The sequence below is a fragment of the Symphodus melops genome (genome assembly GCF_947650265.1).
Source record: "Symphodus melops genome assembly, chromosome: 2".
Lineage (NCBI taxonomy): Eukaryota > Metazoa > Chordata > Actinopteri > Labriformes > Labridae > Symphodus > Symphodus melops.
The window spans coordinates 5967466-5983061 of NC_136692.1; the positions used below are offsets into that span (position 1 = coordinate 5967466).

A 15596-nucleotide genomic window follows, 5' to 3' on the forward strand; every position below is an offset into this window, starting at 1 on the left:
TTTGTCGTGTGATCACGTGCACGATTTTTTTCAAAATTCACCTTTTTCTGAGCGACTTCCGTCTTGGTCTTTTCTTCTTGTTTTTTCTTTCTCTTTTCTTCCATCAAATGGTTCTCGTTCTTCTGTTGCGAGCTTCTCTCAGCTGTCGAACGAGAAAGAGTTTTGAGTGAGGCGAGAAGGAGAACAGCGAGCATCCTTTACTTACACATGGACAAACTCTTTAAGCACAACGTTCAGGCCCATGTTTCTGATCCTGTCTCAATATCACACGCATACCTAGAGTGAATATACACGTTCACAGACTTCATGTACAATGGTCACTATGTTGGCTTGTCTGAGGGAACGCTCAAGGACAAAAGTGAGGCAGCGTTCAAGAGTAAAGGCGCATGTGAGTGTGAAAGAGAGAACGTTCAGATTGAAGGCCAGTGTAAAAGGATGGCTGCTTTTATAGCGGAATAAATATAAATGCCAAGGGATTAAAAAAGGACCAAAAGGAAGACGACGTAAAGGCCGACAGAATTAAAGAAGAAGACACAGATCTGTTTCCACTGGGCAGGAGTCAAACGAGTGAGATAGCTCGGCTCAGGCTCAGGGAGAGGAAGTGCTTCATCTTCATAGTCTGGAAACTACCAGAAACACAGGCAGGGTCACAGGGGCTTAATGTGCGTTTAGTCTTCACAAGGTGCAAGGGGATGCTGATCTATACACGCAGCTCTACGTACAAGATCAAATCAATGATACAACTCTCTGAAACCTGCGAACACGTCTTCACGTCAGTCTGAAAGAATGAACTCTTCCGGTTTGTCGGCTTCCGAAAAAGATTCTTTTCTTTTAGGTCTACGTCTTAATGTATTACGTTTTTAAAGACGTGTTTAAGCTGCAAGGACTCTTGTGTAAGAAGATACCAGAACTAACTCTGCTTGTGTTTGACAAAAATGTACGTTAAAACCTACACACACACACACACACACACACACACACACACACACACACACACACACACACACACACACACACACACACACACACACACACACACACACACACACACACACACACACACACACACACACACACACACACACACACACACACACACACACACACACACACACACACGAGCTGGCCTCGTACAAATCGGCCATTTTTGATGAAACTGGTGAAAAGAAAAGAAAAGAGAAAAAAAAGGTAGGATTTGATTTTGAAGCCTGACCTCGATTCTCAGGTGACAAGTTGCAGAGAGTTGGACGCAAATAATTCTCTCGTATCACACTGCAAAACGTAGCCCAAAAAATGAAGTGTCAATGCTTAACGACAGAAATGAAATCCAACTATAAGGCTTAAAAAGTAATTCAAGCTAAAACATCAAACACGGGCTCGTCAAAGCTTTACAAAGGTGAAAGTGAAACGCATAAATTCTCCAAGAAACACGAGCAAACCTTTGGCTTCTGAGCCATCCTTCCCTTTTTTATGACTTATTATTACACTTATTGACAGATTACCTGATGGTAAAGAGCGGGGAGCTTTAATGTAGATGAATGTAAACCGTCCCTGACAAGAACACTGAAGATAAAATAAAACATGTGCCTACACAGGACCTGATATGAATCAAAAACTGAGCATGTATTAAATGAATCATAACGCTCATAAGCCAAGATTAATGAAAGGACTGCCTCCCACTACGCTTCCCACTGGCAGAGGGAGGGAGCTGTCAATCACAGAGCGATCGGGGAGGCCTGGCAGAGACCGTCAGATGGTTTGTTAATGTCTCTGAGAGAAGGAATAAAGAGAAAGGTTATATAGATGTAGAAGGAGGAAGCCTTGGAAGCAGAATCAAATAAAATGAAGGAGACACGGCTTGCCTCTTCATCTGAATGTGCTCCCTTTCTCTCCCACACTCTTGGACACACAGCTCTAGTTTCATACAGAGCACTCCAAGTGTCATAAATAGACGCTTAAATCATGTAGGTGTGTGTGTTAATTATATTTAGTATGTGTTGCACGTGCGGCTGCTTATTTCAGACCTTCCCGTCTAGTATTTGAGACTGTAAAGCCCTTTGTAGCCACTTAGCATGATGGTATCACATGGCTACCCACTGCACCAACACACACACACACACACGCACGCACGCACGCACACAAACCTTTTAACTGCTTCAGAGTCTGTTTTTCTTTGTCATGTGCATGCTACAATTTATAGAAAAGAAGAAAAAAAAAGTGTTGCTAGTGACAGAGTTGTTCTTCAGCAGCTCGCTGGTGGCCTGTTGTGTTCTCTCCTGATAGTTTAATCAGGACAGGCCTAACTACACATTTCTTTATGTTGAAGTGCACACAAAATGTTCCAAAGGGTTGGAGGGATTTGGTAGAGAACCAAAAAAAAAAAAAAAAAAAAAGTTGCTCTGTGTAATGTGAGAGGAGCCAGTTGTGTTTTGAGCTGACGACATCAGCGCTAAAGTTAGCTTCCCTCCTGACCTCTGTTGCTCTGACATATATTCTTACCTGTCTCTCACCCTGGCACTCAGTACTGCTGACACCAGCACATCCTGAGCCCTGACCCTGGGGTGTCACTGCTGCCTTCAACGATTGAGCTCACCCTTCACTGGTAGTATGACACTGCAATGAGGCTAAACGTGTCGCGTTTCCAGGCACACTGACCTACACGGGCCAGGATGTCACCTTAGCCAGAGCATCGTAACCGTGCTAAACTAGTTACTGTTCACCGCTTGACTTTAATTTAAAAAAAGAAAAGAAAAAAGGATTATTAAAAAGAGATAAAAACTAACTTCTTTGATACTCTACCAGAAATAAGATGTCAAAAAGTATGAATGCGCAAAAAGACAAACGTAAAGCGCACGCTAGCATCTTGTTTTACCTGCACTTTGTATTCTGATAACTGGCAAGCTGTTCAGCAACATGCTCAAGAGTCTTCTGTGTATTAGCCTTTGTTACAAATGTGTGTTTAGCAGACAGATGCTTTCAGTCTGCTGGTCAATAATTAGCATAACTCTGCAAGCTAGCATCATGTAGTCATGTCCTGAATACTGAAGCATGATGTCTACTATGAGCTACTCAAAGAGGCGGAGCTAAGCTAAGTTCAACTGAGGGCAAGGTTAGACACAAAGCAACGTGTGTTGGCTTCACAGACATGATGAATACGTTTCTGTAGTAGAGTAAAAATCAAACCATGCAGAACAACTATTGAGCTACGCAACACAATAAGGCCAAACCTTCTCCTCCATCCTCTATTTAAAATCATCACCGACACAAAGACACATCGACTCGGTGAGTTCTCTTGTTAATAAAGTGTTGAGTCGGGAAATTCTCCAGACAGCAGCAAACTGAGGCTGCTGGGAAATTGTAAAGAAATAGGCATCGTGAAGTGCTATTCTCTCTTCCAGCGCTGCAGGAAACTGTTCCTCATCCTTGGAATATAAGGAGGGCGAAGCCATATAGAAAGAGGCACAACGACGGGAACACACTGTACAGGAATGAAAGGTCTAAAAACTCTGCACACACAAGCCATGGCACACAAAACACACACACACACACACAGGGAAGCTTGATGTACACAGGCGGGAGGCAGTCTGTCTGATGCCTGTCTTTTTCTGCCAGGGATGCAGAGGAAACGGGGAGGTGGGAAGGGGAGAGGGAGCGATGAGGATGCGGGAGTTGGGGGGGAGGGATGAGAGGAAGGGGGAAAAAAACAGGCGGAGGATGAAAGCAGACGCAGAGCAACACCAATTAAGAACGACAGCCGCCGGAGAGGCAGACAGGGCACCGAGTGAAAGAAGAGAGACTATACGCTGGAAGAGGGGAAAGGCAGGAAGAATTCTCACTGGAGAAATGGAGGGGCTGAGAAAGAAAAAATGAACAGAGCGTTATTGAGGCTGGCAGACGAGGAGGGGGAGGGAGAGGGGGTGGGGGGGGGGGAAAGAGAGGAACTGAGGTATTGGTGCTCCTTGATAACAAGAATCTGGAGACACAGAGAGGAAAAACGGAGGGAGTGTGGGGGGGGCGGGGGCGGGGGGGAGAGAGGATAAGACATAGGCGAAGTGGAGTAAAGAGAGGTTTGCTCGTGTTATTACTGATGGGGAGAAAAGAAGGGGGACACCAAGACCCAGAAAACTTGAAAGGCAAAAAAAAAAATAAAAAAGCTGCAAAGAGAACGTGTTCTAAACAGTTTGAAGATCGAGTGCAGACAACAAAAACAACAACAAGCTCAGAGGAGGTGGAGATACGAGACGGAGACGGAAGGGTGCGAAGAGAGACTTTCCTCTTCCAGCACAAATAAAGTCGTACGGTCACGTCGCGGTAACACAATGTGGTCAATCACCTCCGCCAACATTACCGTTCAACCCAAACATCCATTCCAGTGGCGGCAGAGAAGCCACAGGGCTCTCCTGAGCCTTATTACATGGAACATTATCACGGGCCGCTCTTACCTGGGGATAGAATTCCTCAAAAACCCGCTGCTACTGCTACAGACGCCTCAACCATTTTTCCTCAAACCCGTGTGGGCGTGCATTTGTGATCACTCGACCTGAAGGGATCGGGAAAGCAAGCCTGTCGATGCCACAGTTGATAAGTGCCAATAGCGATTTCTTTATATTTCTTTATTTTTTTTGTTGGTCTGTGTTTTCCTCCTTCACTCGAACCGACTCACTGGTCACCTGCTTTGTAAGCAGCTTTGTTTTCAGCAGGTGCCTTGTGAAAAATACATAGCACCTTTTATTGCCACTGGAAGAGATTTGCTCAATGAGCTGTAGGCAGAAAACATTCTCGGTGGTTGGTATTTGTAGACGAGGCAGTGAGTGAGCGGGCGGGCGGGTGCGACGTGACAATGACGGGGGAGGCAGAGAGAGAAAGTCAAAGACTGTGAAAAGTGGAAGACTCTCGAACCTGCGCTATAAATAACAGCTTTGAGCTTTGCCTCCAGAAAATTAGCTCGCAGTGTCTTCTGCGGCTTCCTTCTGCCAAGTCGATATGAAACTTTAACACCGTGGCAGCTCATTAAAAAGGAAAACAGCACAATGCACCAAGACCAAGCAGGCCTGCTCCCTGGCAGCTCCAGCTTATTGAATTCAAGAAGGAGCTGTCACGCCGAGTGTGTTGGTGTGTGTGTGTGTGTGTTTATGACGATATGTGCTCGTGCTTTATTGTCATGTCAGGTTTAAATCTGTGTCCACTGATGGTTTTAGCTCTGAGGCTGGGAGGTGAATCCCAGTCTAAATACATTATGATAAACTTCAAGCAGGAGAAACTCAAACGTTTGACCGATGGAGAACTTCTAAATGCGATCTGAACGGTTCATAAACCTTTTAGACCGAAGGCACTTGTTTCTAATTGGCTGGCTGTTTGCGTTTCATGTTGGCTGATCGGTCGGGGTATACTCTCCTCAGGGTCACTTTGACATTGTGTCCTGCCCTATACAATCAAACACATGAACAAACACAAAGTCGGACATCTGTTCCCTGCTGCCAACAGTGGACGCAATGACACATGAGCCTGAAAGAAAAAAGAGGAAATGATTTCCATGCTTGGTGATGGGAACAAAGCCTAACATGATGTATGGAGACGAGACACAGAGAGACACAGAGATGTAAGAGACGGCCTCCTCTGTCAAACTGTAGGCACACTCGTAGAGATGTACAATGCCGACTGTAAACCCATAACGAGTGACGTCACGACTGCGAGACAGAGTCCACAGCTTCCTCTCCGAGAACAAATCTGCCGGCTTTGTTTCTTTGAAATATTGAGAACGAAGCGTCGATATCGTCGCGGGATCGACACTTTTAATAAATTCAGCCATGTAATGCGGATATGCATTACAGCTCAACACAATCCTACAGTTCTTATCGCTGAGGATAGTGCAAATTAATACAGTCTTTCAGAGTAATAACACTGGCACCGAAGCTGCAATATGACGTGCTGAAGCTTACAGCTTACTTGCTCCAATTCTTCAGTATCCTCGGATACCCAGTGCTTTAATTAATATGAATTAGGCCGTGCCGCTCGGTGTTATCCACGTTTAATCTGCGCACAAGAAAGTCTATTTTGTAATTCAACTGGGTCACAGTCCCACCATTCGATCCTCCGAAGAACTGTTGTGTTGATGGAATCTCCGAGCGCTTAAAAATGTGCGCTATCACAACACGAGCACGTGAAAAAGTGAACACCTGAACTTCATTGACTCTGCTCAGGTTGACATGAAGGAGATAAAACTGTCCCGACTGCAGCAAATGATCGGAGCTTACTAGCCTAAGCCATAGCTCCAGCACATGCTCAAGCTATTTACATAGCCTTAACCGAGAGCTTTGGGAGTGCTGCAGGGCGCTAAGTCCTTTTACATAATGAGCGATGCTGTCTAATGTTTGTCTCAGGGCAGAAAAGAAAGGAAACACTGTAGGCTGGACGTTCCTGGTTGGAGAGTCTGTCAGCTACCACGTGATACCTCTCTCCTTCTCTCCAATTAGCCAACATTAGCCCCCCCCCCCCCACTAAAACTCAGCACATCGAACATTCCCCTGGACCCCTGCCAAGACTCACAGGCAGCAGCTCACTGGTTTCAGCTTGGCTTTCCCCATCCCCCCCTGCTTCCATTCCGGACTGGCTTACCCCCGTTGGGCCCCCGAAGCCCCTGCCGCATCCACTGGCACATAAGTTGGACAAGAAGGAGGGGAGTTAACACAAACAGCCCCCCCCCCACAAAAAAAACCTCAGGACTCTTCAGTGTACCTCGTCCATTAAACACCCATCGTAGTCTGACATGATAAAGCAGAGTTTGAGCTTTTTTTTTTTTTTTTACTTTGACCGTTGGTCATAAACAAACAAACATCCTGCGCCCACCCTGTGATCAAGACTGAAACTTCACCTCGTACCCTTAAAAGGACTGACTCATCATAACATGAGATCAGTGTCTCACAGCAAAGCAGATCAGTGTCGGACACGTGATGATGAAACCACGGCAGGCCCAGGCTGCTTGAATCCCTCGCAGAGAAAACGTGGTCAAAAGCCGTTCTCGGAACTTTCAGGTGGTGTTGTGTCCCATCGGGCTAAAGATACGACAAACTCCTGCTGGCCTCCCGGTTACCAACATTATTACTGCCAACACTTCAGACAACATACACCCCCCCTCGTAGGATCTCAGACACAGCCTGACAAGCACTACTCTGCCCCTCTTTAACTTTAAAATAGCTCCCCATCAATGACTGGAAGAGGGGAGGAACTTTAGCCAGCTGACTCTGCTGTCGACGCCTCCTGACTGAAGCAGCAGCCTACAGCCAGCAGTAAGAAAAACATCCATAGCCTTGGCTCAGTACCAACCAGGGTCAGGCCTTCATTCAGGTCAATGAAGGCATAGACCATACAGACCCTTTTCTTAAGACTGACAGATAACCTGTGTACTGTAAAGAAATGGAAACTAAAACAGGAGAAACAGCCACGCTCACCGTGGGTCCTTTTGGCCCTGCAGTGGAAACCATGCAAGTGATGGACACCTAATGACCGGACTCATGTTCATGTTATGTCTATTAAAGGGTCAGACAAGGGGAAGCCAGCTTTGGGTTTCCTTTCAAACAAATGAGTCTGCCTCGTGTGTGATAAGGGGCTGCAGATGGACCGACTGCCAGGGTTCATCCTTGTGGTTTTGTAACAATACACACTGATCAAACAATGTCTAGATGCCAACAGCCTACAATCTGGTTGGTCGGATCCTGAGCCAAAATAGGTTATGGACTCCCTTGCTTGTGCGCTGCCAACATGGCAAAAGAAGTAATATAATTTGTTGAGTCTGGGACTCAGCGAGAGGAGAGGCTGAAATCCACACTCTGTTTTGTTGGGGAGAGGTCGACGATAAGAAAGAACTGATTATTCAGAGAGCTTTTAGTGCTCCCAAAAACTAAATACTGCTTCCCATTAATAACAGAGCTGAGGAAACATTTCAAATCCTAATTTGAAGGTTCATCGTCCCCTGCATGCTGGTGATTGAATGACATCCCCATAGAAGTTGAGGGCTCTGTGCAAAAACAAGCAGGAGCTTGGAAGGTTAAAACGTACCTGCACTAGTTATATCGACCAAACAGCTTTCCTCCTCCTACCATGCTTAAGGTCCTGCTTTTCCCCCGTTCACTACATACACACCAGAGGGCCCCTGCAACATCTTTTCACAGCCACCCCCTCACTGCGTGCTCCAAAACCTTTTGGAAGAAATTGGTGTGCATAAAGGAGGACCCTTGACCCTGGGTAAGAACAGGGCTCTGTGTGTGTGTGTGTGTGTGTGTGTGTGTGTGTGTGTGTGTGTGTGTGTGTCTGGGAGTCAGCTGGCTGTCTAAAGCATGCAGGAGGCAGCTCATGACCTGATTAACAACTGCAGGGGCATTAACCGGCTGCCACTGCTTTGGAGCTTGACATCAACGTTCACACACTCCCTTGACAAAAAAAAAAACGGAGAGGAATTCCCTGTGTGCAGTCACAGGCTGAATCAGACCCAAACACACAACCTCTGCAGAACAACAACACACTTGAGGGTCCAGGAGGTGGCAGAGACACACGCATATGTTTAGAACAACACAAACGCAAATGTACACAAGTACGGGCATTTTTCATTTCATCACCTCACTGGTGTGTGACGATAGAGATAGGACAACGGTGACAGAGATGTTTGGGGGGGGGGGGGTTTGAAATTGAACGGGAAATTATGTACTTCAATTAAGACACGCGGAGGAGATATTAAAAGCTATACTCCAGTGCCTGGGGACAGGATGCAGGAAGGGGGGAAGCAATGGAAGGCGACAGTTCAATCAGAATCCCCCGGTTTCTTTTTTTTTTTTTTTCCTCGCTGAGGGTGGAGGAATGGAGGGAAGAGAGACAGGACGGCTATGTTTAATAATGTACGTGGAATTAGTGTAGTGGAATGAACAAAAGTGTGCAAGATACGCCATGTGATACAGCTACAGGAAGAATTAAACACGAAGTAGGGGCAACAACTGCACTGTCTATATAAAACCGTGTTTCTCAAATAATATTAATAATAAATTTAAAAAAACAACACTAAAGCTACAAAGTCTAGCATTAAAAACAAATCAATCAGCTACTTTAATAATAAACTACTCTGTATGATTTGTTTAGAATAGCACAGAAACACCTCGAAATAAGCACAGGATCAGTAAAAGGACAAGCCCAGTCCCCCTCAGTGTGCTGAAGAAACCCTCACATGTCCTGAGTGTGTTCCAGCCCACTCAGCCAATCCTGAAAGAGCGATGATATAACACTAAAGTTCCCAACATTTTCACGTCGAGCCCACTCAAATAAAGCATTTAGTCCAGAACCATATCGTGCATTTGAAATGGCAGCAAACGAGAGACCCGTAACTCAAGTCTTATTAAACAGCTTACTATACCCCGCATTTTTTAGGGGAGCCCCTAAAATACGTGGGGGTAGGGGACCACCTAAAAAAATGGGGTCCACCAAGCACATCATCATTTTTTTTATGTAAAATCCCTCAAGTAATTCCAAAGGACATACAACATGAATACAGCAAAAGAACAGCGACATTGCAGCAGTGGGAATAATGCAGGTTTAATTACGTGGCACTTGACATTTCCTGCTGTAGTATTTACGCCGAAGTTGTAAACGACCGAGTTAGACTAAGAAAGGCAAAGAAACTCAGTAAAATACCCAATAACCATATAGTCACCAAATGTTTTCACCTTTTTATTGAGCAACAAGGCCAGCTTTCCTTAACACCTATCAGCAGTGGCATTTCATTTTTCCACAGTGAGAGAAAAAGGTTGCAGCTTTCAAACTTACCTTGTGTCAACCAGAGCTTTGGCAGCTTTCAGTGAAGAGTCGGTGCATGGCAGAAAAAACATGAGCAGAAAAAAGCATTCTTCTCTGAGGATATATACCCGTAAAGAGATGGAGCAAAAGATGCAGACGCAGTTAAAGTCGCACTTGGCAGATAAGCCGACTTGGTGGTGACAAGATAACGAGGTAAACAAAGGCTACTAGCCAGAGATATATATATATATAGATATATATGTATATATACACAGCAAGTACGGTTTTAATGCTTTGAGCAACGACAAAAAGAAAAATAGAAAAAAATGCTGTGAAATAGGTACACAAGCCCAAAGACTGTTTGTTGAAACGTCACGATAAACAAGGGGGCGGGGAGGGGGACCATAAAAAATAAAATAAACAAAAAATAAACACGATGAGAACGACTTTCAAAAGCAGCAAAAAATGTCAGGTAATGTTCTCGCTGGTTGGCGTTGCACGGGTTGCAAACCGGAGAAATCAGGCAGCTTTACGTTTAAAAAAATAAAAAATCGCCGATGATGAGTTCGCGTATAGGGATCAAGCCGACGGCCGTCAGGCAGCCAACTTGCTCTAAAGTGCAAAAAAGAAATGTTTTTTTTTGTTTGTTTAGGTCGCCAGCTGGACGACTAGCGACGGGCTGGCTACCGAGAATGCAAAGTGAGAAACGACTCCGGGGAAATACATTCTTGAGAGGATCCGGTAGGCGTTCAGTGAGCTCTCGTTGACAGTGCTCTCGCAGCCATTTTGTTCAAACTAACAACACCGCAGTCTACCCTCTCCTCCTCACAGGGAGCTAGCCAGACAAGGAAGTGGCTCCAGAAACGTCACTCCCGACCAACCAAAACAACGGACGCTAACTCCGCCCACCACGAGCTAGCCACGCCCCCTCCCTTCTCCAAACCTTCCAAGCGGACTCACTCACAGAGGATGGACGAGCTCGAGCTCATATTTCCGATGTCTAATTGCTGAAGCATGCAGCTCATACTGTGGCTTTAAAAGGAAACAGATGTGACGCTGTCATTGTTCAGAAACCCAAATATAAGCTCGTATTTAATTGTAATCTTTCAGAGGCATTTTTTAAATGGCGCATATAACAATGCTATTAAGCATTACATTTATTATGATAATACTCATATTAGTCTTGGAAAGGAATTTAGACATTTTATTTGAAGGCAGATTGATAGGCTATTGCACAATGAGTCTGCCCTCTGCCTGCATTATATTATTTTGCTGTACTTCTTGGACATTTTTCTGCTCTGGTCTTCCCTTCAGTTCCTTCCTCAGTTTAGAGTCTTCTGACTTATTGATGGGGCTTATAACATTTTTAAAGATTGACTGTCACCATTCCCATCAGCATCATTATCAAACACATTAAGCCTGCTGTGTTTTGAGCTTGTTGCACTGCCCCCCATTGGTCATTAAAAGTGAAAGAAGAAAAACAGCCAAATGTTACCAGGACGCTACATATGTTAGCAGTGTCTGCATGCACACATTTTTATACTAGTAACATGCCTGTCTTTATCATGCTATTTAGCCAGGAATACTTTAATTTATGAGATGGTAAAATTACTTTGCAGAAGAACACTCCTTTCAGACTGTTATTATGCATTATTACTGCACTAATATGTAAGCAGTATTTTTGTGTTGTATGTGGTCAGCCTAAATCAATAACACTATAAGTCATCTTTCTCTAAGATGCCCAAGATAAGTTGGTTTTATATCCTGCATTTAATAGGAATCTGACTTCCAAGGGAAAATGTAATGTTGGAGCTTTTTAAAGGCAGCAGAGTAAGAAGTACAAACTGCTGGGATTAGACATACACAAAGCAGATGTTGGACACAATGGAACAATGGACATCAATCAATTTTATATAAAATACTTTGTAATAGGACATACTGCAGAAACAAGACACCACACTGCATGTGACTCATGGGCAAAAAGTGCAAAAATACAGCAGAGGTATTTGAATCAAAAACTCATGTGGAACTCTTGAACTTTATCCAGCATACTCCAATGTCTCTTTAAGAGCCTCCCTGAAGTTTCCCTACCTAACATGACCTTTTCCAAGAATCTCTTGATCACATGATACAAGAAACTTTGGGCCATAATTCCCGGCTATTCTCAACATGATGGATGAGGTCGCCCTTGTGCCCCTGAACTGCGTATGTAGCCATCTCAGGGAAAGAAAATGTGGCCCCTGTCCATTCTCTGCACTCCTTTCTTATGGAAATGATTGTGCACAAACACACACACCAAATCACACACACACACACTCTCTTCTCTCTGTGAGGTTGGAACAGGTCAAGGCTGCAGACCACAAAGGGGAAGGCTGACCAGTGAGAACTCTCTCAGCAAAGCTCTGGCCTCCTATACACTACTGGGGGCGGGGGGGACTGCTAATGAAAAAGCCAGGGGCCCGGCCAATTTTTTTTCCCTTCCTTTTCAAGGCAACATGCCCAGAGCTATGAAAATAGCAAGCTCCAACTGAATGGAGAAAGCAGATGTTCCACGCTCAGGGTTAAGAGAGGTGAGAGCACAGAGAGGAACGCCTTCAGGAACGCCTTAAGGGAGATGTAGTTCACCGAGGATCACAGACCATTAATCCATATAGAGGAATTTTCCTACTTTCATGCCACCTAAGTAACTTGTGTTGCATGAGAACATGGTGTGTAAAAGTGATTCTAACGTGCCTACTTGGATAATCAGTTATGAGTTATTACATCGTGCAAACCACAGTGCATGCACGGCTTGCGGTTGCAGCTCGTGCGTGCAGACTCTTGTGAGTTATCCGAGTTGTGGACAGGAATCTACCATCATAAAGCCTCAAGACCAGCTGAAGGCTTCTCCAGCACATCACTGTTTTCTTTTAAGTGCCTCTGAGATGTTTCTTAGACTCGCCCATTCCCACATTTGCTTTCACTTTTAAAAACAGACTGCTGAAAGAAGGGAGCCAATGGGAAAGGCCCGCCTGACGTTCTGATAAGAAACAGCCCAGACACAAGCCGTAGGAATGCAGCAGAGGGAATCACTCTCTCCCTTCTTTCTCAGACACACACACACATCACCACCTCTGGTTGTCTCCTCTCTTCATATTTCCAGTCTGCTCCTCTGCCTTTTGTTTTAATTCCAGTTCAATCATGTGACGCGTTCCGCTTAAGGTTTTAATTTCAAGCTTGCCGCCGGAGTCTGCTCAGACACTCACACGTGCACAAATGCACGCAAGAATGCATGTGCACACACCGATCTGCACATTCTTCCGCATACCATAAACACACTCACTTTATTCTCCCATCACACATGCACACACTCCTCTGTGTTGCGTTGCTCTGTGCATATTTTATGCATGTGCTCTGTGGTTACATTTTATCATTTAAACATGGTTCCCATGAGAGTACGTATCTCCATCCAGAAACATTAATAATCGCAGACATTCATAAAAGGCAGACACATCAGCAGACACATTACATAAAAAGAATCCCAATAGGCTGTATTTTTGCTCGAGCAGTCAAAATATATTCCATAGTTTATGACACGCCAGATGAATTTACAGGATCATCAAAGGATTCTCTTTTTCTCAAAATCTTTTTGTTTTTGCCTTATTCTTCAGCACAAAGCCCCTCACTAAATGCCTCATCTTAACAGTTAATCATGTGGAATTAACCAAACAAACATGATCTGAGAGGAAGCCAAACATTTCATGCAAGCAGCGAGTCCAGAAAGTAGATCTTAAATATTAAACCCTCAGTCCCCTGACTCAGTGATGTAGAAGAAGACATTTATGTTTGCTTATGCAGAATGACTAATGAATAAGGGGTGTCACTTTTTTTTTGTATTGATAATGAATACTCCATCGTCTCCTACAGCCTGGACTTTACGCATGCGAGTAATCAAAATGCAGACGGCGAGCTACTGCTGCTTCGCTCAAAGTGACATTTCCAAAGGCATGACTTGACATATGCAAAGGGACCGTCATGATGATAATTCTGACAGAGGAGCCGAATGAAACCATCTCCTACTGGCACATAAAAGACGAAATGTGGCTCAGCAAGTCCTCCAGTCCTGCCGCTTTTTAGGCGAAATTTTGAAAGTGCTCGCCATGCGATTGAGTTGAAACGTTCATTTTGAGTTTCTCTTATTCTGATTAGCGACGGGATTGAAGTGCCTATCCATTAAATGACGGTGAAGATTGGTAAAACTCTGCTGTATTGCTCATTTCCAAGGTCCTCAGCCTCGCGGTGCTAGATAAAACAGACTGCCAAGCTGAAAGCGTGCTAGTCCATAAGAGGAGGAGGGATCCTTTTCATTAACTTTCATTAAGACTAAAGGGTGAATTACCCTGAACGAAAGAGGTCTGGCACATAAAGCTGTTAGGTAGAGTAATTTATGCACACTCACACGCTCTCATGCAAACATGTACATACAAACATGGGATCAGTTATTTTTACATATTCTTCACATAATAGACAAATAGATACATTATAAGCCCCACTGCATACAAATACAGTGCAGACCTTGAAAACAAAATGCTTTTCTCCTCCATGTATAGCTGTGCCTTCACAGAGCAAATAATATATAATGGGAGACAGACAATAGAAAGAAGAAACCGTATTTGCAGTGACTATAAGGCCACTATGCAGCCTCTGTGTCTATGTGGGGGTGTTTTTAGAGTGCATGCATCCTGTGTGTGTTTGTGGGTGTCCATATGTGTGCACTGTACGTGTGGAGGAAGGGCAGAGCAGAGCGTTGCAGTGCAGTAGGACAGCGTTTCTGAGCTGTGGTAATTTCCCCTGAGGCCAGCGAGCAGGTAAAGGCCAGCAAGAGAGGGAGGGAGAGAAAGAGAGAGAGGGAGGGAGAGAGAGAGAGAGAGAAAGAAGGCTGGAATAAAGGGAGGAAAGCGGAGAGGCAGTGAGCGCGTGTGTCAGAGAATAATGAGGAATGATACAGCGGTGGCGGAAAAGAGGCCGGCATATTCGCCCAATCAAACATACACACACACACACACACACAGCCAGACACACACGCTGCACAAACAGCAACTGCAGGTTGAATCCAGCAGCTCTCATCGTCAACACATTTTCATTTCAAATGCCCTTATCTTGTAAACGAGTGTTTCTGAACTGAGTCATTGTTTTTGTAATGAATTCATCTATTAATTACAACAGCGCCTTTTCCTGATGACCTCGCTTTATTTTGTTACACGCTGCAGACCTTAATATTAGCATACATTAAGCCCTGCTTATCTTTCATCCCCAATAGCTAATACCTTAAATTATCACCCCTCCCCCCTCCTCCTTCAAAAAACACTGTATAGAGCACAACAGTAGCCTGTGTAGTGTGTGTTTGTGTGTGTGTGTGTGTGTGTGTGTGTGTGTGTGTGTGTGTGTGTGTGCGCGTGTGCGTGTGTTTGTGGCAGAGCACCCTCACTTATTAGCCCCTTCCCCCTTGCCACTCACAAACTCATTACCAGGGTATAAGACCTGCGTGGATTTTATGGTGTTTTGGGAACTGACTGGTTAATCAGATTTATTGCACACTTAAGCTTAATTGATTGCCTTTATGGATTCAAATGAATAATTAAGTACTAACAAGCCTAGTTTCTGTTTCATCATTCTGAAATGATTACAATGACCCAAAGAGATGGAAGGTAGTAGAGGTGTCAATCAAAAGAAAAAAGGGAGCCAACATCACAGGATGCACTCTCCTGCCTTTGCACTCTTTTTGCTGAATAAGTTGATTATAATAATGTCTGACTTTTCCACTTTCCCTTCACTCAAAT

The 15596-nt window shown here is 44.5% G+C and overlaps 1 protein-coding gene across 5 annotated transcripts in view; it reads right to left on the bottom strand.

Annotated features, from left to right (window-relative positions):
• The window catches only part of tnrc6c2 (trinucleotide repeat containing adaptor 6C2), a 132320-nt gene that overhangs the window by 40129 nt on the left and 76595 nt on the right, over nt 1-15596 (bottom strand). For 4 of the 5 annotated variants that reach the window (XM_079337897.1, XM_079337896.1, XM_079337893.1 and 1 more), the window contains exons 1-2: nt 9808-10436; nt 42-142 (exon numbers count right to left, since the gene is read on the bottom strand). In XM_079337897.1, the coding sequence (XP_079194023.1) occupies nt 42-104 (63 nt within the window). In that variant the 5' untranslated portion in view covers nt 105-142; nt 9808-10436. Of the gene's footprint in view, nt 1-41; nt 143-9807; nt 10437-15596 lie in introns of those variants that run through there. The other variant, XM_079337894.1, reaches the window with a different exon arrangement.